The sequence below is a fragment of the Rhipicephalus microplus genome, chromosome 1, assembly GCF_043290135.1.
Source record: "Rhipicephalus microplus isolate Deutch F79 chromosome 1, USDA_Rmic, whole genome shotgun sequence".
NCBI classification, from domain to species: Eukaryota; Metazoa; Arthropoda; class Arachnida; order Ixodida; family Ixodidae; genus Rhipicephalus; species Rhipicephalus microplus.
In genome coordinates this window covers 212,276,398-212,299,007 of record NC_134700.1, presented here as the reverse complement: position 1 = coordinate 212,299,007, position 22,610 = coordinate 212,276,398, and the positions used below count along the sequence as shown (strand labels likewise).

The window sequence follows — 22,610 nt, the reverse complement described above, 5'->3', positions numbered from 1 at the left end:
TTTGTTAGTTTCATGACCAAATTAAATGGCTTATAAAGAGAACAAAGTATGTTGTGTCAATGAAGGCATGTTTTCTTTGGCATTATAACCCATCTGCTGCAGCACCTTCAGGTAAACAATGTGATGTGCACGTGGCTTTTGTTTTGTTTGTAATTTACTTTTTAAGCGTCTCTCTCTAGGTGACATATAAGTTGTAGTTGGACACTAGAAGTTTTTGCGTGACCAATGAAAAACATTCTACAATGGTGATTTTTCAAGTTTCAAAGCCACCAAAGCATGATGCGAAGAAGCAAGCTTGAATCCCTTGCCTCTCGTCCCATGTAGCCATCGTGAGCCTTATTCCTTCCCTGTGTTCTTCTGTTTTCTTCGGTATCATGGCTGGAGAATCACATGACGCATACGCACCAAGAAAAGCCTGCGTCAGCAAGGTGATGCACGCATAACGTGCCCCAGCCTACTCAAGGGCGTACGCCATCAATGTTGTGTCGTTTCGGCGTTCTCTGTTGTGTATTACTAGTTTCTGTGGGATAGATCAGCCAGTGCGTGTACTCTAGGAGAGGCTAGCAAGGATCATGTATTGTGACCAAGATACACCATGTCGCTCCGCTGAAACTGCGGTCCGAGACGACGCACCAAACACAAGCTAAGCGTTGTCAGGGTTGGCGAAGGCACGATGCAGGAACGATGAGAAGACAAACGCAGGCGAAATGTAGTAGTAGTAGTAGTATGTAGTAGTAGTAGCAGTGGTAGTATGTGTGGTTTTACGTAAAAACCACGATATGAATGTAAGGAACGCTGTAGTAAAGGTCTCCGCAAATTTTGACCAACTGGTGTTCTTCAATGTGCACTGACATTGCACAGAACACGGGCATCTACTTTTTCGCATCCATCTAGATGTGACCGCTGCATCCACACTCGAACCCACGGCATTCGGGACAGCAGCGGAGCACCCTATAGCAACTGGTCCACCGAAGCGGACGCTAAACGAAGGCTGATTAGTCAATAGCATTTCGAGGCTATTGAAAGCAAAAATAAAAATAATAACAAGCTGAGATTCCGCTTGCATGTTTTATTATTTTTCTCAGTGTTTATTCATTATACTGATTTACAGTGAAAGCTGTTATGAGATCACAACTCTGGTCACGTGCGGCGGCGTAGTTGTCCGCCGCCGCCGCCAGTGTCCGCAACCACATAGCACGAAATATGCGTCATGAGCAATATGCGTCATGTACCGTTTAAAATACAGAATATAATGAGGGGACAGGACATTTTCTGCTTGTTTTCTTAGATACAGCTAGCATTTAACGAAGTTCCGATAAAAAGCGTACAGTATGCCATGTCAGCCCACCAATGTCAACGTAAAGGAGCGACGTAAAAACAGGACCATTCCTTGCTGTACGTCCCTCCCTAGATCTTGGGGCGCACGCCCGTGAGAAGGGCATGTGTCATTCATTAGAAATTGACCGTTTTTCCGCGACATGTATTTTTTCAAATCTTAGCAGGATTGATCCGGAGTGCCCAGAGAGAGAGAAAACTTTATTTGCGCATAATGCGGAGCATTCCAAATGGTCGGGCCCCTATTCCAGGGCTCCGCTGGCCCTAGCCATCATCTCTACCCGTTGGACCAGCCAGTGCTGATCAGCAATGGCCGAGCTGGACAGAAGTGCCTCCCATTGTTCCTCTGTGTTGTTCATGTTGTGGTGTTCTTCATTGTGATGTGTACACTCCCACCTGATGTGAAACAGAGTTGGTGTGGCCCCACAGCAGGGACATATATTTCTGTATGCTGTAAGGTAGAATACATGTAGCCTGTGTAAGTTCGTGTATGTGTTTGTTTGGATTCTGCGTAATGCCACCGATTCCATTGCTGTGAGGTTATGCGGTGCTGGATACAGTTTTATATTTTCCCTGTAATACTGAAGAATTGTAACAAAATTAGGGTCTATGGGCGTTGGATCCTCTATTGCAGTGTGCAAGGAAGCCCAATAATTTGTGAAGCCTCGAGCCGCCTCATCCGCAAACTTGTTCCCGGTGACGCCCTGGCGCCCAGATAATGATTTGGGTGTAGTCGATTGGAAAGTCTTCATGAGCTTTGGTTAGAATTTGGAAGGCCTTCATACATATTCTGCCTTTTTCGTAATTCCTACATGTAGCCTTCTAAACCTGTTTATAACGAACCTCCATATAACGAATTCCTCGATATAATGAAGTTTTTCTATTCACCGCTGTTGCTCCATAGAAGCACATGTATTTTCGACCGCTATGTAACAAAGTAACAACGGCAGACAACCTTGATATAACGAATTTTTCCCGTGGAGAATCTAGAAATTTTGCTCCGCATTTTGGCGTTTTGGTACGGGCGTGCATTTTCTGCTGCTGCCCTGCCGTCGACGAAGCGGCGGCGGCGCGCACGGCGCATCAAGCGAGAGCGAGCACTCGTTATTGCGCGCGGGTGTGCGCCAGGCGAGCCTGCACCCCACAAAACCGGCGTGGCTCCCATTCTCGCCGCTGCAGGCACATGCGCGGGTGCGCCCCCCCCCCCCCCCCCCAACTCTTAACAAAAATAAATAAAACTACTTTTGCGCGTTGGCAGTGCCATGCTTTCAGTAAGTGTCACATACGTGGGGTTGCGTTGCCTATGGAGGGTGCTTTACCGAATAGTTTTCTGCGGTATGCATGTCCGTGCCATTCGCTCTTCGTTATCGACGCCGCGCGCGCGCATGGTGTGGCCTCGACGACGTTCAGCTTTTTTGTTCTTAATGCGATAGCAAATATATAGACAGTCTCGGCTGAATTTTGTTTTTGTTTTTTGCCGCCTCTGCCATTCATCGTCTGCGTGCACGCACACACACACACACACACACACATATATATATATATATATGTGTGTGTAAGCTTAAGAAAGAACTCAAAAAAGAAAAAACAAGCCACCCGCGCTTGGCGCCCTGCAGCTCATCACGATGCGTTGACGCGCACTTTGCCCGCGAGTTGGGGTGAGGGTGGGGGTAAGATGCTTGTGCGCGCGCGCTTATCCTTTGGTGGAGAAAGTCATGCGCCTCCGACTGCGACCGGAATGATTGCGTTTAGTTGCCGGGCGCACAAAGGTTTCTTTGCTCGCTGGGCAGGCGCCGTTTGCGAAAAGAGTGCGCTTTTCAACAAAGCGAGTAACAAAATTACCTGGGGCACTTGTTCGTACTCATATCTGCACCTGTGATTACGTTTTGTGCCCCGTTTTTGTTTAAACAGCGCGTCAAGTATCGAGCTATAAACGTTGTTAGTTTGTTCTCGTCCCGTTTATGCCAGTCTCGTGCGTCATTCGTGCATGAGCCGCGTGCTGCACGTTTCGATCTGCATGCCGTTCTCAGCGTTACATTCCAAGTTGTTGCCATCACATTCATTGCTTCGCGCTTGCGGCGAAACTGTGACTTTTCTTAATTTCGGACAACCATGCCCTCACCGACGCGGGGATGTCAGGATGTTACATTAAGCGCTGATGTAAACTCTCCGTCACCACAGTGACGACAGACCTTCGGAGGTTGGCTCGTAACACGCTTCCGTCTTGTGCCACACTGCGAGTTTGCAGTCTGGTAGTTTTTGCGATTAGCCGATTAGTTGTGGCAACATGACGGTGCGTTGAATGCAATGCTATGAATGCGATAGCGAAAAATTTTAATTTTACAAGAAGTAAGGCCTGCAGCCAATTCTTTTGGATCCCATATCGTGGAACTCATACAAAACACTGGTGTGAGTAAATACGGCCGCTACAGGGAGAAGTGCTCGTCCAACATGGGGGGTTAACTTTCTGTTTGAGCATTCGACGGCAGTTCGAACACGCGGGAGATGTTATCTTATGCAGTTCCCAGGCGATATTAAATGTGCCGACTCTTTTGATCTCTGCTTCAGCAGCGCTCGCGTGCTTTTACCCGCTTGTGAAAGTTACGATGCACGGGGGCATGTTACCGAACATGGCGGCGATGGCAAAACCCGCCGAGAATGTCCATACAACTGCCATCGCAATAATGACGCAGTTTTTCACTGTCAAATAAGTGTTTTTGGTAAGCTCAGCCTTCAGTCCCTCTTTTGTTTATTTGTGCATTTATTTTTTTAATTTTTGGGCCGAACCTGCGTATAACGAATTTTCTAGGAATTAATCAATTATGTTATATTCAGGTTTAACTGTATTACGCTTGTCGGCTCAAAATGCTCAAACCTAGTGAGGGGCCCTTTAAGGTGTTCACCGATAGGGGAGAAATTGGTCCTACACGATTAGACCTAGCATGCCTCTCTTCTGGGGTATAAGTGGTCTGGTTATTTGCTCCTGCGCTGCCCTTCCCAGCCAAAACGAAACGAAAGGGATCCATGAGAGTGTTAATTGAATGGTGGACACTTGACGCACAATGCTAGACAATAAAACGAAAGACCACATACAGCAAATCGCACGGAAAATGCATGCCTATGTTCAATCGTTGGTACCTTTCTGCTATTTTAAATATCATTTTTTTTGCTTCTTGCTGTGGATACAAGTCACCGACGTGGTTGTTTTGGCACATTTAAACTATTTAGGAAATTTATTGTGCCTGTAGTTATTAATTTAAGGGCCTAAAATGGTGTTTTACCTGCCTGTCATTGGTGCCTAAAACACACTTTATTAGTGCCTAAAAATCCGGCCTCTAGTAATCATTCTATTGCAAAGATGACTCGTTAGTGGTACACGCAGATTTTTTTAGTATTTGGTGAACACATGCTGGCAGCTTCCAGTATTTCTAGCATAAACTAATATGTCTTTAGCTAAACATGGCCAGTTCTATACACTTGCAGATTTACAGCGCTTTTGGTGGAAGGGTGTTGCGGCAGTCATACAATTTGTCGATACTGAAATAAACATTTGAGTAAACCTCGCTTGCGCAACTTGCTGCCATGTCACCGCTACTTAACTCTGTTCACAATGCGGCTAGTGGTGGCCTGTAAGGAGACCGACTAGACTGCTAAAAGAAAACCACGTTTACAAAGTGGCAAGTGAATGCGACAACAATACACTCAAAGAAAAGATAGAGTAAAAAGGGTGTCTCTTTGTCTCACAGCAATATGCGTCATGTATCTTGTGTTCGTTTCCTCACATTATTGCCGTGCGTCCGGTACTTTCAGGTCACGAATGACATGCACATTATCAGAATGACATAGCGTTCTCGATAGGAAAGTGGCCAGCGTTGCCTTTTCAAAAAAGCAAGATTAAAAGCTGGATGATAATTATTTTTGTGGGATAAAAAGACTACAGAAAAGTATTTATTTAATAATAAATTATTTGCTATCTGCCCTTGACATGTAAGCTACTGCTGGAACTGAGTAGAAGGATAGGCCTCTGAAGACTATTATTTTCAACATCAGTGCAAACATATAGAGTAAGTAGCACTATTTTAGGTGTACTTCTACTTTTGGAAAGTACTATAGGGGGAAAATTCTTGGAAGTATATACAAGCATCTTGAAAGTACCATATTCATTACAGAAGATGCGACCTAAACTAATGCACCATTCTGGATTTTTAGAGTAAAAATTTAGTGAGTTTAAGTTTAAACATTATTTAGGACTGGTTGAGATTTCTCAACGTAATAATAAGAACAATATTTGAGGTTTAACGTCCCTAAGCCACAATATGGTTATGAGAGACGCCGTAGTCGAGGGCTGTGGAAATTTCGACCATCTGAGGTTCTTCAACGTGCACCCAAAATCCAAGTACATGGGCCTCAAACATTTTGGCCTTCATCGAAAATGCAGCCGCCACAGCTGGGATTCGATCCCGCAACCTTTGGGTTAGCAGTCGAGACTACCGTGGTGGGGAGAAATTCCTTAATGTAAACCACACAATAACAAAAAAAGTGCTTAAATAAAACATTATAATTTTTTTTTGTCAAATGAGCATTCAAACACCAGTGGCAATTTTGACACTTTTAATGCTTATCATCAAGGCAGAGCAAAAATACTAAAAGAATGAAATGTGAGAGGAGACCCAAACTAAATGAATGAATGAATGAATGAATGAAATGTGAAGAGTGAAAAATAACAACAAAAAAGAATTTTAACTAATATGACTGACAGAATGTATCCTATTCACCACAGCTCTATCCATTGTCTATGCTGTGAAAGTACAGAAAAAGCAAAAACAGAGCTAAAGAAGAGTCAATTGTTCGGCAGGGATAAGTGACAGCTGAAGAAGCTCATATTAGCATACGTGATGTTGCTTTGCACCCACGAAGTGTGAACGCAGACGTAGAGCCCAAGAAGAAGGGGCGGGGCAGGTTTAACATGCGAGCTGCACCTGGGTACGAGACTGGTACAATTGCAGGCTACGCCTGTACAACTGTAAATCCACATTCGCAGCTGGCTCTGTGGAACCTGGCTCATACACCTGCAGTCACAGAGAAGCATACATCAGCACAGACGTGCGCAAGTGTACAAGAAATGCACTCCATGAATACTTTGCACATAACCCTTGACCTCCAGAATAAGGGGTGCTGACACAAAACATTTTTTTTTCCTTTTTTCCCTTGCAACATGTTACAGAGAGCCTATTAGTCATAACGTGGCACATCACTAGCAGCAGCATGTGAACAATAATTATTTACGGTGTGTTTATTACCGACCAGCCTCAGTTTTGTTTTGAGAGAGCTCCGAACAGCTTGAGAGCTATTGGAAGCATATCATACAGTTAAACCTCGTTAAAATGAGACGGGCTATAACGAAATAATAGATATAACGAGCAAATCCTAATTCCCCTTGAAAGTCTCCATACAAACCAATGTATTCAAAACCTCGTTTTAACGAGGCAAAAGTTGCCTGTTATGGGATACAACGAACAAATTTTGTTAGGAAGTAAAATTTTGAGCCGATGTCACGACAGTGCACAACGCGAATTTGAGACGGCGCGCAACGCCAGAACTGTATTTAGCAGTTCGAAACTCCCGCCACGCGCCCTCCAGCAACGCACGCAAAGCAGACGGCACGCGCTGTTTCCGGAGGAGAGGTCGCTGCACGTGCGCCGCTTGGCTACCACCGACAGCGGAGCGCTCCGCAGCTCCGCGAACGTCTCGCCCTTTTCTTTTCTTTTGAGTCTTCTTTATATTCTCCCTCTCCCCTTTCTCATGGCGCTGAGGCGCGCTTCCTAATCTTACATACCCCCTTCCCCTTGAGTAACCGGTTCCTAGAGGGCAGCGCAAAAGAGCGCCCCTTTTGCCCCTTCCTCTTCACAGTCACTTTCTCTGCAAGTGTTGTCGCCCGCCGACGTCAGCCGCGTTACTTTTGCGTGCGTGTTTCTTCTTTTTTTTTTAGATGGCTTCCGCCTTATCTTTTATCGTGCTGCGCTCGTGATTCCAGCAACATGAATGCGCCAGGCGGGAAGCGAAGGCGCATAACGCTAGATCAGAAGCCGGCTATAAGAGCCGTCGAATCGGGGACCAAGAAAGGCAACGTGGCAAGAGACTTTGGCGTATCGACGAGCACACTGTCAACCATCTTGAGCAAGCAGGAGTCCATCATTGACGCTGTTGCATGTGGCGTGAAAGGAAGCGCTAAGAGGATGAGGGCACCTGCCTTTGAAGCGGTCGAAAGGGACGTTTTTAAATGGTTCTTGGACACGCGGGCCGTGAATCTGCCGGTGAGTGGCGCCTTGCTGCAAAGAAAAGCGAGAGACTTTGCCTGCATCATGGGCTATGACAACTTCGTAGCAAGTTCGGGTTGGCTCCAACGCTTCAAGGAGCGCCACGACATTGTCGGGAGAGCGGTCTGCGGCGAATCGCAATCTGTTGACGAAGCAGAGGCTACCAAGTGGGCGAAAGGAAACATCGTGCGGCTCCTAGAAAAATACAGCGCGGAGAATATTTTTAACGCGGACGAAACCGCTCTCTTTTTCAAGATGTTGCCGCACAAGACGTTAGCCCTCAAAGGCGAGCCGTGCCATGGCGGCAAACAAAGTAAGCTGCGGATCACTGCGCTACTTTGTGCAAACATGACCAGCTCTGAGAAGCTGCCAATTTCCGTAATTGGCAAAAGTGCATTCCCTCGCTGCTTTAAGGGGAAGAGGCAGCTCCCAGTCAAGTACGTAGCCAATCGCAAAGCCTGGATGACAAGGGAGATTTTTTCAAAATGGCTTTGCGAATGGGACGAGAAGCTGGCAAAGGGGAACTGCAAGGTGTGCCTTGTTTTAGATAACTGCACCACCCACTATACCACTGCCGTGCTTCAAAACATCGAGCTGCTGTTCCTTCCTGCCAACTGCACAGCAAAAATACAGCCGCTTGACCAAGGCATGATTATGTCGCTGAAGACAGGTTACCGCAAGCGTGTGATAGACAAGCTCCTGCTCAACATAAGGATGAAGCGAGACACCAATGTTGACTTGTACGCTGCGCTCGAAATCCTTCAGGCGGCATGGATGAGTGTGACGGCGACCACGATCGCAAACTGCTTTCGACACGCCTCATTTGCCGCCGCACCAGACGCCTGCGATGAGCCATCAGACGAGCCCACTGTGCCGGACGGTTTTGCCACATCAGACGAAGTCGCTGCATCATGGACGGCACTTCGTGACGCCGGTGTCGTGCCTGACAGCGAGTCGTTTTGCGACTATGTGAGTGCGGACTCGGAAGTGGTGGCAACGGAGCAGCTCCTGGATGATGATATTGTGCGCGCTGTCAGTCATCGTAACGAAACCAGTGACGATGACTCTGTCGACGAACAGGAGACAAACGTGCCGACGGCGTCGGAGGCATTAGACGCGGTGGACGTACTGCGCCGCTACTTCGGCGCTCACGAGTGCGGCGAAGACGGCTTGAACATTGCGGCCGCAGCTGAGCGAGCCATGGTTTGCATCGGGAAGATGCATCAACGTCCAATCACGGACTCCTTTGCAGCTAAGTCTGCCTGAAATGCAAGCTGTGTATTTTGAAGTGCATTAAAACAGGTGCATGACTTTTTCCTTTTTATTTGGGAATGCGGTTATTTTGTTGCATACCACCGTGCGGCGGGATGCTATTTCGCCCGCTATTTTTTGGGGGTAAGTACAGTGCATAATATTTGCAGTAAATGCCCGCTACGGCTATAACGAAATATTGGTTATAACGAACAAATAGTGGCGGCCCTCCAATTTTGTTATAACGAGGTTTAACTGTATTATAAAAAGGTGACAATTGTGTCACCCATGCTTCTATTAGATGATTTCAATCAGAAATGTGTTTTTTAGATAAGTGGCTGCCCGGTGGGTTAATTAGCGTATGTAACCGTGTCTGCGCATGTCACAACTCGCTATATTTTGCGACGTCTTGTTATGAAGAAAACGAGTTGAAATTACACTGCCTGCCCCTGTCGTCGTACCTCCCTGTTCTTGTCTTTTTCGTCTGTGTGTGTGTGTGTGTGTGTGTGTGTGTGTGTGTGTGTGTGTGTGCGTGTGTGTGTGCGTGTGTGTGTGTGTGCGTGTGCGCAGCCAATATGACGAACAGTAAGCACTAACTAGGCTGGATGTAAGTTCTCTTATAACACCACCTAGCGTGTGCAATGTGGCAAACAAACTTGACCACACAAGGACATAGAACTGTAGTCCGCTTTTGTAAATGCCTGCATAGTCTGCTTACAGGCATAGACTTGCAAGCAGTCACTGACTAGCAGTCTGCTGGCACAAGCAAGCTAAAAGGACAATTATTACATTATTACCAGCTGCACCAACTGGGAGTTTTTCTGCAATGGCTGCTTAATGAATTTTGGGGGGGGGGGGGGGTCGCCTCCCAGTCACCTTAGACGATGTCAACGTCCCAATGTGCCATGCATAGAATGAAATTGCATATGCGAGCTTCAATATGTATAAAAACTACCTTCCAAGCTATATTTACTGGGGAGAGCTGGTAGATAAGTGCCTTTTCACACAAATCTATCTTGCAGACTATCTCGCTAGCAAAATTTTGTGTCAGTGCCCTTTTTATTTATCATGTACAGAATATTTAGAGTGCTGCATAGAATCGGCATATTAAACAAATGATAAATGCACAACTAAAAAAATTCCTTTCATCGGAGAAATGAAAAATATTGTATAGCATATATGACGCAAAAAATTGCCTACACTCATAATACCTGCTCAGATTGCCTTTGGCAAAAGGGATTGAGAAAGTTAGCCACTGACAATTTTGGCTAGTCTATCACACAGGAAAACCTCACTAATAAAAACCTGCTGGCAATACAGCAAAATTATATGCTGACTGTAATAGAAAATAACAAGTAAAAATTTTTATCTCTTGATGTACACTGTCACTACAACAAAAACAAATTTTAGGTTCGAATTGAATTCCAAATGAACAGTGATTTGATAATATAATTCTGGATGCGGAATAATTTCAAATTCTAATGGTATGTATCACATATTATGAAGAATATGAGCGAATCTGTCATGACCCAACTAACCTGCACAATATTTTTTTTAGAATTTAAACAAGGAATGTGCTATTTTCATTCTTTTTGGTCCAAAAAAGTGGAAGCAACCTTGAATATTAGCAGGATTTGACTTTCGATAAGATGCACGTGAATAACCTGTAAAATTTGTTATGTTTAGGAATTTACTATACTCTGAGAATATAAGCCGGTATACAAGCCCTTTAAACTTAAAACAAATGATGAATCAATGTCAGGGCACTATGTTCATTTACCATTGAAATGGAACTTTACAGCAGTGCCAATTTTCCCTGGATAAATGTATTTATAGTATACAGTAGACTCTCAGTAAACGGAACCTGAAAGGAACCGGGAAATTGTGTTCCGTTTAACAGGAGTTCCGTTTACTGAGAGGTGAACATGGGTGCAGATTACAAGCCCAAAACCAAGCAATGCAGAGGCAATAATTCCGTGTAAGCAGTACTAGTTCCGTGTAACAGATTTCCATTTACTGAGAGTCCACTGTAGTATACCTCCGCCACAATGCAACCACTTTTACAGAAGGTTCCAATCTGGACTAACATACATGTATTTGTTCATATTTGAAGTGCTTGAATATTCGTATAAAATCCTACATAAAAGTTTAATATAAATAGACATGAGCTTCCACGCTGAACTTGACATTTAAAACAAAAGCAGAAATGTTAAAAAAGGCTAGCAAGAATAGCAGTTTCTGATGAGCGGTGCCTGTAGTGGTCACGTGATGTTTCGGCATGCCTACAATATCGCGTGATAAGAGTTCATCTCACAGCATCAGCCACTGGGAGCCCACATTGGACGGTGAAGTGCAGTTCAAAGGCTCAAGAAAACTACCATTGCCTCATCTTGGCTAAAGTTGCTATAAATGAAGGTAGCGTTCAATACTGGTACAGCAAATTTAACTGAACTAAAATACTGGAGCAGCTTGTGACTGGTATGTTCACGCCGCAGCCGGTTTGTCAAGCCCACCTTGCAGAGTGCCCGGCGCAACTTAAGGTCCCGGCGAGCTGAGAGGGCGCGGCAGTAGCGTCCGCATGACTCTAGTGCCAGGTTCTGTTGCCTCCGTGCCGCCACAGCAGCCGCGTGAAAGCCTGCCGTCAGGTTTTCCAGCTGGAACTCTCCTTCCTTCTGTGCTACCTCGTTTCCCGCCCCTCCGCCTTCTCCTTCATCTGCAGAGGACAAACACATGTCATGAACAGTGATGCTTTTCCGTGCAGTAGACACACCGACATATAAAGCAGACTCATAGGACAAATCTAGGCAGACCGAGAAAATATGTTTCGTTTAACAGGAGTAACATTTATCGAGAGATGTGCGCTGATGCAGAATTCAAGTATGAAACTAATCATATTAGAAGAAGCCCTTCAACTCCTTCAACTTCAAATTTTATTTTTAAAATTTACACTCTCTAAGAGTCAATTGCGTGCATGTGCTTATGTATGTAGTAGATGCGTGTGTGCATATTACATGCTCATAGGGCAAACAAATTACAGGCAAGAGCACAAGAATACAAACGAGGACCAACGATCGACGCACAGACATCTGTTTATTTTAGTCGGACTATGAGCATACTACTACAAAGGGAGACAACTAGATCACAACAATCAAAATGGCAAAGAGAAAATTTTCATAAACATGTCCTAAAAACTGAAGATCTTTTAAAATTTCAACATTTGTTTCTACCACTCTGGTTAAGATCATGCCATTGAAAATATTACCATTTTTCATTATCAAACGTGCTCCGCACCATGTGACAAGAAGAAAACCTGCCTGGCCCCAAGCCCTCGCGCCTGAGGAGCGAAGAATGCACTGTGTCGAAACAGCTCACCTTGCTCATCGGGTTCTTTCTTGTCCTTGGCCAGCTCCTTCCGGCAGAATTCGACCACTTGCTGGGCAAGCTCTTCGCCCGCCAAATCTCGCGAAATGCCAATGCGTGCCAACACGCGGGCTCCCGAGTAGCGCTCGCGGGCAGAGCCACGCGTCTCGCTTACGGTGTTGCCCTTGAGCTGGCTGCTCTCCTTCACCAAGATCGACCAGTCGATGTCCAGCACGTCTGAGATGGTCGCTGCACAGAGCAAGCATGGGAGGTCTTGGAACAAATGTAGTGTAGACCCCTTATAACGTAACCGCTTATAGTGCAGAACTGTTTACAATGTGGTGTTTTTCTACTCCTGTTTACCCTTCCATAGAACACCATGTATACGCATACCACTTATTGTGCAGTCCACCAAGATGAAAGACTGGTTATAATGCGGTTGCCGGAAATCATTTGTGACAAACCCGGTAGCGAGTGCGCTTCCATAAGAAGGCGTGCTGGGTGCGCCGCTGGGGAGCGAACGAAGAGATTGTTACGAAGAAGGAGGGGACACGGAGTGAACGAACGAAGGGCGGAGGGAAGAAAAAGAAAATGAAAAAAAGACAGTGGGACACTGCGCAGGCTCGCCGAATAAGGGAGGAGGCCGGTCGCCTCGGTGACCGATAAGCCTTTGCACCGGCGCCAATGCAGCTACAGCGTACTACATCAATAGCGTGGCTTCAGCCGCCACCGCTCAACATGGCACGTGCTATCCCGCCCTTATCAACTGCATGCACTTAACAGTTTCCTGTCGGGAAAGACCTCATCGTTATCAAGCTTGCGACAAATATCGCGTTTGCTTCCTCGTCCATAAATTGAAAACCTTTTACGGTTTTATGACGCAAGGTTTCACTTTTGCTGCCAGTGCGCTGTCGTACGTAAGCTAGCTTGGCGAGTTGTCGTCGTTGCTGATCTCCCGGCCGTGAACGCGAACTTCGTATCACGCATGCCGTTCTTGGTTCACTGCTTTTTATAATGCGGAATCTTTATGTTTTGGACAAACTATCCGCGACAACATACCAAACGGCAAGCTATGCCTAATTGGCGTTTGTTGCGCTTCGATCGGTAGCGGTAGCGTGAATATAAGTTGCGGTTTGGTACCGAACCAAGAAACTTCTTACGGTGGCCGCGCTTGAAGGGAGGGGATACATATCGTTAATGAAAAAGAAGGCGGCAGGTGTAGCGCTCAAATAGTGGTTCGCAATTCGATTGCGATGTCTTAAGCACCCGTGAAATCGAATGGTTGGCATCTTTTAACGCATCAAATTCTGGACGTGATTCGACATAGTTTCTGTGTAATGCGCATAATCGAGGCTGTCTGGTAGTCGGCGAATTTCCCTGATGGTGCTTTCTTTTGTTAGACGCCCCCCCCACCCTTCATTTCTTTGGCAATGTGTGTCTTTGGACGTTAAATTCTTTTAACATTCAGAAATTTAAATGTTAGCAAGCACACATTACATGTTCCGATTCTCGGACACGCGAAGCTGCATGCTCAACATGTTTTGCGCAAGTGCGGCCCTTGAAAAAGGTTCGTTTGGTTATAGTGCGGTACCGCTTATAGTGCGGATATTCGAGACTCTAGCGACTTATGTTATAAACGGTCTATACTTGATTCTTCTGCCATACCTGTGACCTCTGAAAATCAGCGGTAACAGCCCATACGGCACATTTAAGGGACAATCAATTCAACACAAGAACGGCACAAAAACACACATTATGTTGAAGAATGCACCCTAACCAAGTCAAATCACCAATCCGAATCTCAGTCAAATTTCATGCACTGCTGAAATATGAAAGAGCAAGAGTAATTTTTCATCAATATGTGCATGTGCAATGAGTGCATCATTATAAATCTAACGCATCACAAATACTATTTTTTCAAATCTAAACAGCCGACATGTAGAAGCATTCTTCTTGTGAAAACAACAAGCTTCAGTTTCATGCAATAAAAAGTGTTAATTGAAATTTTCATGAATTAATCTTTCACAGAAGCTCTGCAGTGCTATCTATTATGGTTAAATGATCAGCAATGGGACATCACATCTGCTTCAGCAAAAGCACTACTTTCAGAGATTTCAGTGGCAAGTTGGTTTGACTTCATGAGCTGGCTGTACACCTTACTTCTCATTTGCAAGGAAGGGTTTCTTTTAAGTATTAGGCACGTTGATGACGTTCCCCAATACTGCATTCTGTCTGGTGCTTGCTCCCAGCGTATGTGATCTGGAGCGCAAGCTTTACAACACACACACGTCAAATCGACACTCACGTTCAGGCTCGGGAGGTGGTTCTTTCTCCTGGTTCTCGTCAATGAGGGCTTCTAGTTCATCATCACTGATCGGATCAAACTCGTCTTCCAGGGCAGTGGGGCCTTCTGCAGAGAGAGATATAAATTCATTTTATCCACCGAAGAGAGACAAGTGCCAGGTTTCAGCCTCTTTGTCAGTAACAAGCTGTGGCTCACATCACGTTGCCTCTGTCCTCAAGGCACAATACATTATTTAGCAAGTTTCTTGCAGATCAATATTGCAACTAAGACATTCACACTTCATCCTTTTCCTTCAGTCTTTCGTTGACAATTCGTACTTCCACTGTTTCCAGTGTACACCAACAGCTTGCAATTTCTCTTGAGTAGTGGTGGCCAAATAGTAAGCTTAAGGTTCGAAGCTAATTTCACGCTAATAGTGATTTGGTCAAATGATTTTGACTTAAACAGTTTGAATATTTCTGATCACATATTAAGAAAAATTACCATATTTTGTCAATGACCCAACTAACTTTAAGTTGCACAATATTTTTGAAACTGGAATTACGCCTGCATGAATGTCCCTACTTTGATCTGAGTGGAAGCGACTTTGAACAGCAGCAATATTTTTATAGTAGTAAGGTAGAAGTTATAGGTGGTACAATACTTTACGGTTTAAAACTTACTAGGTTACCCCATATGTGCCCACTTTTAAACTTATAAAATAATTAATCGAGGTGAAGGTAACGTGTACATGTAACCTTAATAGGGCCCTGCAACACTTTTTGAACATGGTTAGAAAATGCTTCCAATCGGTAGTAGAGGCTCCCGAGAACACGCGAGCCAAATGTTACAGCGCAGCACGCGGCTTGGAATTTACAATAAATTATCAAAGTCAGCTAAAAATTGCTTTTTCTTTCCTCAACATATGATGGAAGACGCTCGAAAATCACTCATAGAATGCCTATCTATTTGCCATTGGCTGATTTCAACATGGTGCACTCAGTCATTACAGAGATTGCCACGGAAAGTCGTCACTTGTCCACGAGCGCCCGCGACTGCTCTGAAAAAGCCACGTATTCGAAGGGGGAAAAACACAAAAAAGTGCTCAAGGTCATGAGGCACGTGTGACATTTTTTGTTTGCCCCTCCCATCTCTCCCTGCTTAGCTTCCAGTGCTTTCGCCGGGCGAGAAAAGAGAGAATGTGATTGTAGCATGCGACAAATCTGTCTAACTCCGCTTGTCCTGGACCGATTCATAAAATTTTTGCGGCGCTGAATTTGTGAGGCAATAGGCTCTTCCAGTGAATTAATTTTATCGTTACTCAAAAAAGTGTTTCAAGGCCTCTTTAAAATCTGGCTGAGCAGATTTCTCCTTGATGGGTGGTTTCGCTACATAGTACCCACACACTGCAAAGAAACCATTTTTACAGTGCAGGTATACATGCTGACATGTACGCATTGGCCGCGAGATCGAGCAGAGTCGCCGCCTTGCGGCAACTGGCCGAAACGGTGAAGTGTGGATAGCTATTTGCGTCGTTTGCAAGCCACGTCATGTTTCTGTGTGCGCATACGTCATGCACGTTCTTAAAGTGGGGTTTGTCTGGTCATGTCAGCGCGAGTGTAACTGTTTCTACGTATGCCTGAAACGACATACGAAAGCACTTGGTCATGCTCGGCTGCTAATGCATCGTAATAAGATCGGCGAATGCAACTTTCCAGAGTGTTGTTTATTGTTGTCGTACCCTCCACCCACCAGAATAATTTCAGAGTGGGTGCCGCTTCCTGTATCAAGCCCATCGCAAAATGCTCTTGGCATTTTCCCATACCTGAGGCCTATTAAATTCTGTGTGAATGCAGCGTTTTACGGCGACCCGGTTGTAATAAAAAAAAAGAACAACAAAACAGGCTCGATGTCATGCACTTGCGCGCTGTTGGTAGGTGTACAGCTACGGCACTGTAGTTTGTCGATCATGCGAGGAGCCTTAGTTGTGTTTATCTGGCTGTGGTACCACTACATAGAAATTTAGTAATATTTCTTTGCATAGAAATATAGTAATATTTCTATGCAAATAATACCATCACATAAAATGTCAGACTTCGGTACTTACACTGTACTTAAAACAGAGTTACCATGCGCAACCGTGTGCTTAGGTTTAAGAATGCTTTAAAGAGCCCAGACGCTCAAAATTATTTCAGACGGCATGCCTTATATATATAATTTCATATAGTTTCACTGAATACTTTGTATTTTTTACATTGTTTTCAGCATTTGTGTTGCATTGTTAGTGACCGACAGAAGACAGGGGTAATTGTTTGAAAAAAAAAAAAATCATGCTCGTCCCACTAACCAGACCTTTGTTGTAGCACTGTCCTGCACGTAATCCATCGATAATAACTTTCTGCTGAACTTTTACATAAGATTTTTACTGCTGCAAGAACATGTGCGTATACGTGGCAAACGCAGCCACTAAGCTTTCCCGACTAGACTTATCAACTGTCCCACAATTCATGGTGAACAGAATGAAAGAAAAAAAAAATCATATGGGTATAAGGTGCAAACGGTGGTACTGAACGAATCGCACAGATATTTGAGCTTTCTACGACCTTCCTTTCTCATTTTTTTTTGTAGTATGCTGATGACAAAGATGTAAATAAGTAGATCCGTCATGCTACAGCAGTGATTAGCAGGCAGAACACTAGCTAACCACGTTCAAACAACACAGCAAAGGCGTGGTTTAGTGCGAAAGCGTGAGTAGAGTCAAACAAGGTGAGCATCCCTATGAAAGACAGAATGCGCTTTACTCGCGGGTAACGTTAACGTTGCATAAGCGTCACGCACCAATTCAGTAGAGAATAGCGTAAATATTAACAGCAAACTGTAGTCAATGCCTTTTATCCGCAGACAATCGGCTCAGACCGCACGCAACGAAGCGCTGCTATGATTATTTGGATACGTGCCGCCCACCGCCTATTCACACTTTTGCGAGTACGGTGCTGACACCTATAACCCGATATCGCTGTGAATAGTATCTGTGCATTTCGAATACTGCAATATTCATTCAGATATAAACAGTCACTGAATATTCAGCCATCCCTACATTCTAGCAAATAAATGTGTAAAGGCTGCAGTGTGATTGCTTCAGCACAAATGTTTTCTCGGAATGCGCACTTGCATTCATAGACTCATTCATTTGCATTTGTTAGCACACATTCACACTCGCCATCACTCGCACAGATACCCATCTGCGCTCCCACAGGCCAGCGGCCAGTCACATCCATACCCACTATGCTAAGCTTGATTGATAACTATGTTCATTGGTACCCACTTCCACTGAATCTTAATAGCACTTAGTTACTCATGCTCACCTTGACACTTCATCCCTAATCAGTATGTCCTGTATCGTGCTCGTGGATAAGTGTGGAGGAAGTGTGGTCTAACGTACAGTGATAAGTGAGTGTGCCAGCGTATGGAGTTAGATCCCAGAAGAAAAGAACACGGCGCTGAATGTAGGAGACAACGTTGAAAGAGAACCTCATACGGAGAACAGCGACGAAAGGGCACCTAGTTGCACCGCAGCACTCGCCAAATAATGTACCTGGAAAGCTTAGTTAGGTCACAGATCTTCTTACAGACCAAATACATTTACGCCGCAATCGGCTTTGACTACGCACCTCCATGAACCGAACGTGGAGACTCCTCAGGACTGATAGGCACTGCATCAACCTCAATTCTGGAATAAAAAGAACAAAAATTAAGAAAGGAGACTCAGTGCTAAACAAAGTTTACAAAGAGTCGAACAGAATGTTCAAGAAAGTTCGCAGAAGGCATAGCAGAGACTTTTGAGGAATGTACAACTAACAGCACATTTTTGGCATGCCCGATCATTTTGGGAGACGCTGGACAACTTGGACACCTATTCAACACTGTCTCGTACCACATGAAGTCAATATAGAAGAATGCCTATGAAGCGGGCAGTGTGGTTGGAATCCATCGTTCACGATAATTAGCTTAAATGGGCACCGCCACCAGGCAAGTTTGAATGCCACAGCCAGGACATCTACCGATAGTCGCATGGTTGATAAAAAGCTAACAAACCCCTTATAACAACTAGAAAGATCGTTCACTTGAGCTTGCAGCGATTATTTATCAAGAGACAACTTCATAGCATTCAGTCACAGTTTTGGTTTCAGAGCTGGCTGTCTGAGCAGCCAGCTATGTTAGAGCACACAAAACCACATGAACATGAGCAGCACATCAACAAATCTTTTTAACAAAGGCTTCCTGGGTGCTGCTCTAATCCCCTTCTATACATAAATATACGTAACCCCCTGAAAATTCACTGCCGAGGCAAGGACATAAGCCATTGCGCTTTTGTGCGAATCTGCCCCCTTTTACCGTTGATATGGTTTGCTAGGAGAGAGCGTTCACAGAGATCGTGGCAGTGAACACGAACTCGTGATGCAAATAGCAGTTGGTTGCTTGCACAAAAACCAAAAGCCCATTTCGCGTGCAGTGGCGTGACACACATGTTCTAGGCTATATTGTCTAGAACACACATGTTCTAGGCTATAATGTAGATGATACATGTGTGTCCACACAAATTTCGCCAATACTCCTTGAACTTCTGTGGGCCTTCTGTTCCCATGTCTGAATTTGGTCACAAACTCTCAACCACATATATATATATTTTTTTTATCGGGCTTCTTGCTGAGGCAGCAGGTCTGAAATGCCACAATCACTGGTGTATCAAAAATCTTTCAGCTGGAAGTTAGCTCTCTAGTGTGATGATCAGCTGGCATCAGTACCTTCACATTTTGTGCACTGTTGTGCAGTCTGCAACACTAGGGCTAGTTCTTTCAACATTCACTACAGTAAAGGTTCATTCATTTAACCTTGATGAGAATAGCTGTGGAGTTGGAATTAACAAATCTCAAACTCATCTGAACTCACAAATGTGATAAACTAAAGGCTGTAAACAGTGATGAAAGAAGAGGAAACATATTAGAACCATTATTTTCCATTACTAAATGAAATTCATGATTGAATTGATGTTATTGAGTTCAGAAAAAAAAAATAAAGCTTCATGATATGACAAGAAATTCGTATCCATTTCATTCCTTGTAACTGTTCACGAGCTACTTGTGATGGACAGCGGGCATTTTTTTCTTACGACTTAAAGCGTGGCGTTCGTGGTAGCCAAAATCACCAAAATTTCTACCTTAGAGTAATATTAAAGTAAATAAAAGCCTTTTAAATTAATGAACTAGCTTTTTTTTTCCCACGGGAATATTTGTTTTTTCAGCTTTGACATATCTCGAAGAGGGCGACCTACAGATTAGGGTCTCCAGCTTCTTCTGGCTTGTCTCGACTGGAAGTGTCCATGTGAGCATCAGATAACACGTCCTTTTTGTCCAGGTCCTGCAGCAAGTGAAAAACAGAAACAGTAATAAAAACAGCAAGTGAAGCTCAAATCAAATTTATCAGACACTCTTCACGAGATATTTCCTCAATATCATACATGCATGCTACCACAGCATACTGGTGCCAAACACATCAGAACCAGAAGTGGTGGCCGACACATTCAAGTAAAGAAGTGAAGGTCAAGACCATAGAAAAGTAACTTTTTAGCAGTACATTACCTCCTTGACACAATTTCCTGCTTCTAATTTTGACCTTGCATAAATGCAAGTTCGGGAGCATTTCTGCAAATTGATTCTAAAAGGTAGGCACAAACAGCTGTGATCTGCGCCGACAAGCTGTACTATTTGATTTGCGATGACAACGGTGAAGCAGTAGCACTGGCATCAATGTTTTGTGGCCCTGATATTAAGAGGGCAGACTGGTCGTTTAGACCAAAAAGTGACAAAAAAATTCATTTTTTTTTAAACTAACATATTCGGTTTTTACAAGTATTTTTCTATCTCTCTACCAATTTTGACACACCAGGAAATGGTATTTTTTTTGTAATGTCATTCTAACTGTCCAGATTCTTAGTGCTGTTAAAATGCAGAACCTGCAAAAAAAAAGGGGGGGGGGGGGGAACCGACTTCAAGGCTTTTTTATATTTTGCCGGGACCTATATTAGAAGCTCTGCAATGAATTTATGAGCACCTTTATGAGGATTACAAAACATGCGCACCATGATTGTTGCTTTTTGAAGAAGCTGTGTGTTTTCAGGTTTTTCCATTTTTCTCAAAAAAAGTAAATTTACAACTTTTCAATTCCAAGACATCAATATCTCTGCAGCTAGGGCAGGTACAACAATAATTCTTGTTGCAGTGGAAACCTGTATGTGTGTAGAATGCAAGTATGGGAGCACACGATAGTTATAGCGCGAGAACAAAACGACGACACAGAGACAAGAAGGACACGAAAGACACGAGTGTCTTTCGTGTCCTTCTTGTCTCTGTGTCGTCGTTTTGTTCTCGTGCTATAACTATCGTCATGCCATACCAACTAGCCTAAGCTGCCACACTTCTATGGAGCAGAATTTAGAGCACGAGCCATTTTAATTAATTACTCATCAAAATTGTAACAATTACAACTGCTTTTGAAAATAGATTGTTCATTTTGCTGTAAAATAACCAAGGCCCAAAAACAGAAACTATTGCATACTTTCAATCTATAGTCATTAGTCTATGTTAGCATATCTTAAATATCACTATTATTTAGCACTTTTTTTCTATGGCGGCCTTAAACAATAGGGGGTGAACTTAAGTTATCTCAGAAACAAGATGAGTGACAGGAAAACTAATTAAATATTTGAAGTCAGCAGAAAAACTGCATAATCCTGTGTACTTTGATCAAGATCACTGAAGAAATAAACAAAAAATGCCTAAGACCAGTCTGCACCCTCAAAAATTTCAGCAGAAATGTTATTTCTAAGAGCAACTGTGTTCAGCTGATGTGCCTACAAAAAGGTTATGTCATCAATGTAATGTTCACAAAGCATTCTTTTTACCTTTCATCTAGATCAGTTGACAGCACACAAATGTTCAGAATTCACTGTAGTAGAAGATGCCACCTTGACATGTTGTGAACAAAGCTACTAGTTTTTCCAATCCAACCAAAACTTAACAAGTTAGCCACTGGTTCCTTAACCAAAACAATGCAGACCATCTTTGCCAGTCAAAATACATGATAGCTAGGCTCCAGCAGATCCATAAAAATACATGACCTCGTGGCCTGCTTTACACTTTTGAGTTTTTTCTAGCCTACCAAGCCTCCTCTCTAAGCATTTTGTATTGTGGGAGCACAATTTAATAAACAACTTCTTTGCATTTGTCTTTCTTTACAAAGAACTTGCCACACTTTTTCAGAATGGTCAGAAAAGCACTGCTGAACGGTAGTTCAGGCTCCTGAGAACACGTGAGTCAAGCACAATGGCGCAGCACAGCACACGGCATGGAATTTACAATTAATTCTCAAAGTCAACTATACAAATCTTTCCCCTCTTCTCTAGACAGATGACATCCCTAACCCAAGTGAACACGCCATAAATCCTAGTCCACAGCCATTGATTTATCTGAGCATTGTGAGATGCTTAGTTACCAGGACAACCACAAAATAGCATGATGTGCCCAAGTGCATACGCGGTCATATTGCAATTAAATTGCGCATTCAAAGAAAAAATAGAAAGAAAAGAAAGTTTTCAAGGCGATAACACCCGCCAACAAAAAGATACATATTCTTGCCCCCTTGACATCTCTATTCCAGCACATCATTTTGTGCAATCGCTATTACGAAAAGAGAGATAAAGTGCCTGACACATGCGACAAATTCCTGTAACTCTGCTCGTACTCGACGAACTCCAAAAATATTTGCGCCAGTCGATTTGTGACTCAATGAGCTCTTCCAAATGAAGCCTTACGACGATTGCTTGGAAAAATGTCACAGGGCTCCTTTATATATGCCCGTTAGCATCTCTTCAACGTACAGCAACCTGCGAGATACTCACCACTGCCTGCTCACCCCTGGTGAGGATGTCATCGTCGTCGTCGTCACTCCAGTCACTGTATGTGTCTCCTGCACCAGCTTTTGCTTCCTGGTCCTCTGCAAGATCC

General features: G+C 43.9%; 1 protein-coding gene across 2 annotated transcripts in view; it reads right to left on the bottom strand.

The window, feature by feature from the left end:
- Positions 1-5,929: 5,929 nt before the first annotated feature.
- Positions 5,930-22,610, bottom strand: part of LOC142806011 (uncharacterized) — a 73,863-nt gene continuing 57,182 nt past the window's right edge. For both annotated transcript variants that reach the window (XM_075891233.1, XM_075891234.1), the window contains 7 exons: positions 22,505-22,599; positions 19,880-19,965; positions 18,219-18,277; positions 14,569-14,673; positions 12,276-12,512; positions 11,417-11,616; positions 5,930-6,404 (listed from right to left, as the gene is read on the bottom strand). In XM_075891233.1, the coding sequence (XP_075747348.1) occupies positions 6,297-6,404; positions 11,417-11,616; positions 12,276-12,512; positions 14,569-14,673; positions 18,219-18,277; positions 19,880-19,965; positions 22,505-22,599 (890 nt within the window). In that variant the 3' untranslated portion in view covers positions 5,930-6,296. The remainder of the gene's footprint in view (positions 6,405-11,416; positions 11,617-12,275; positions 12,513-14,568; positions 14,674-18,218; positions 18,278-19,879; positions 19,966-22,504; positions 22,600-22,610) is intronic.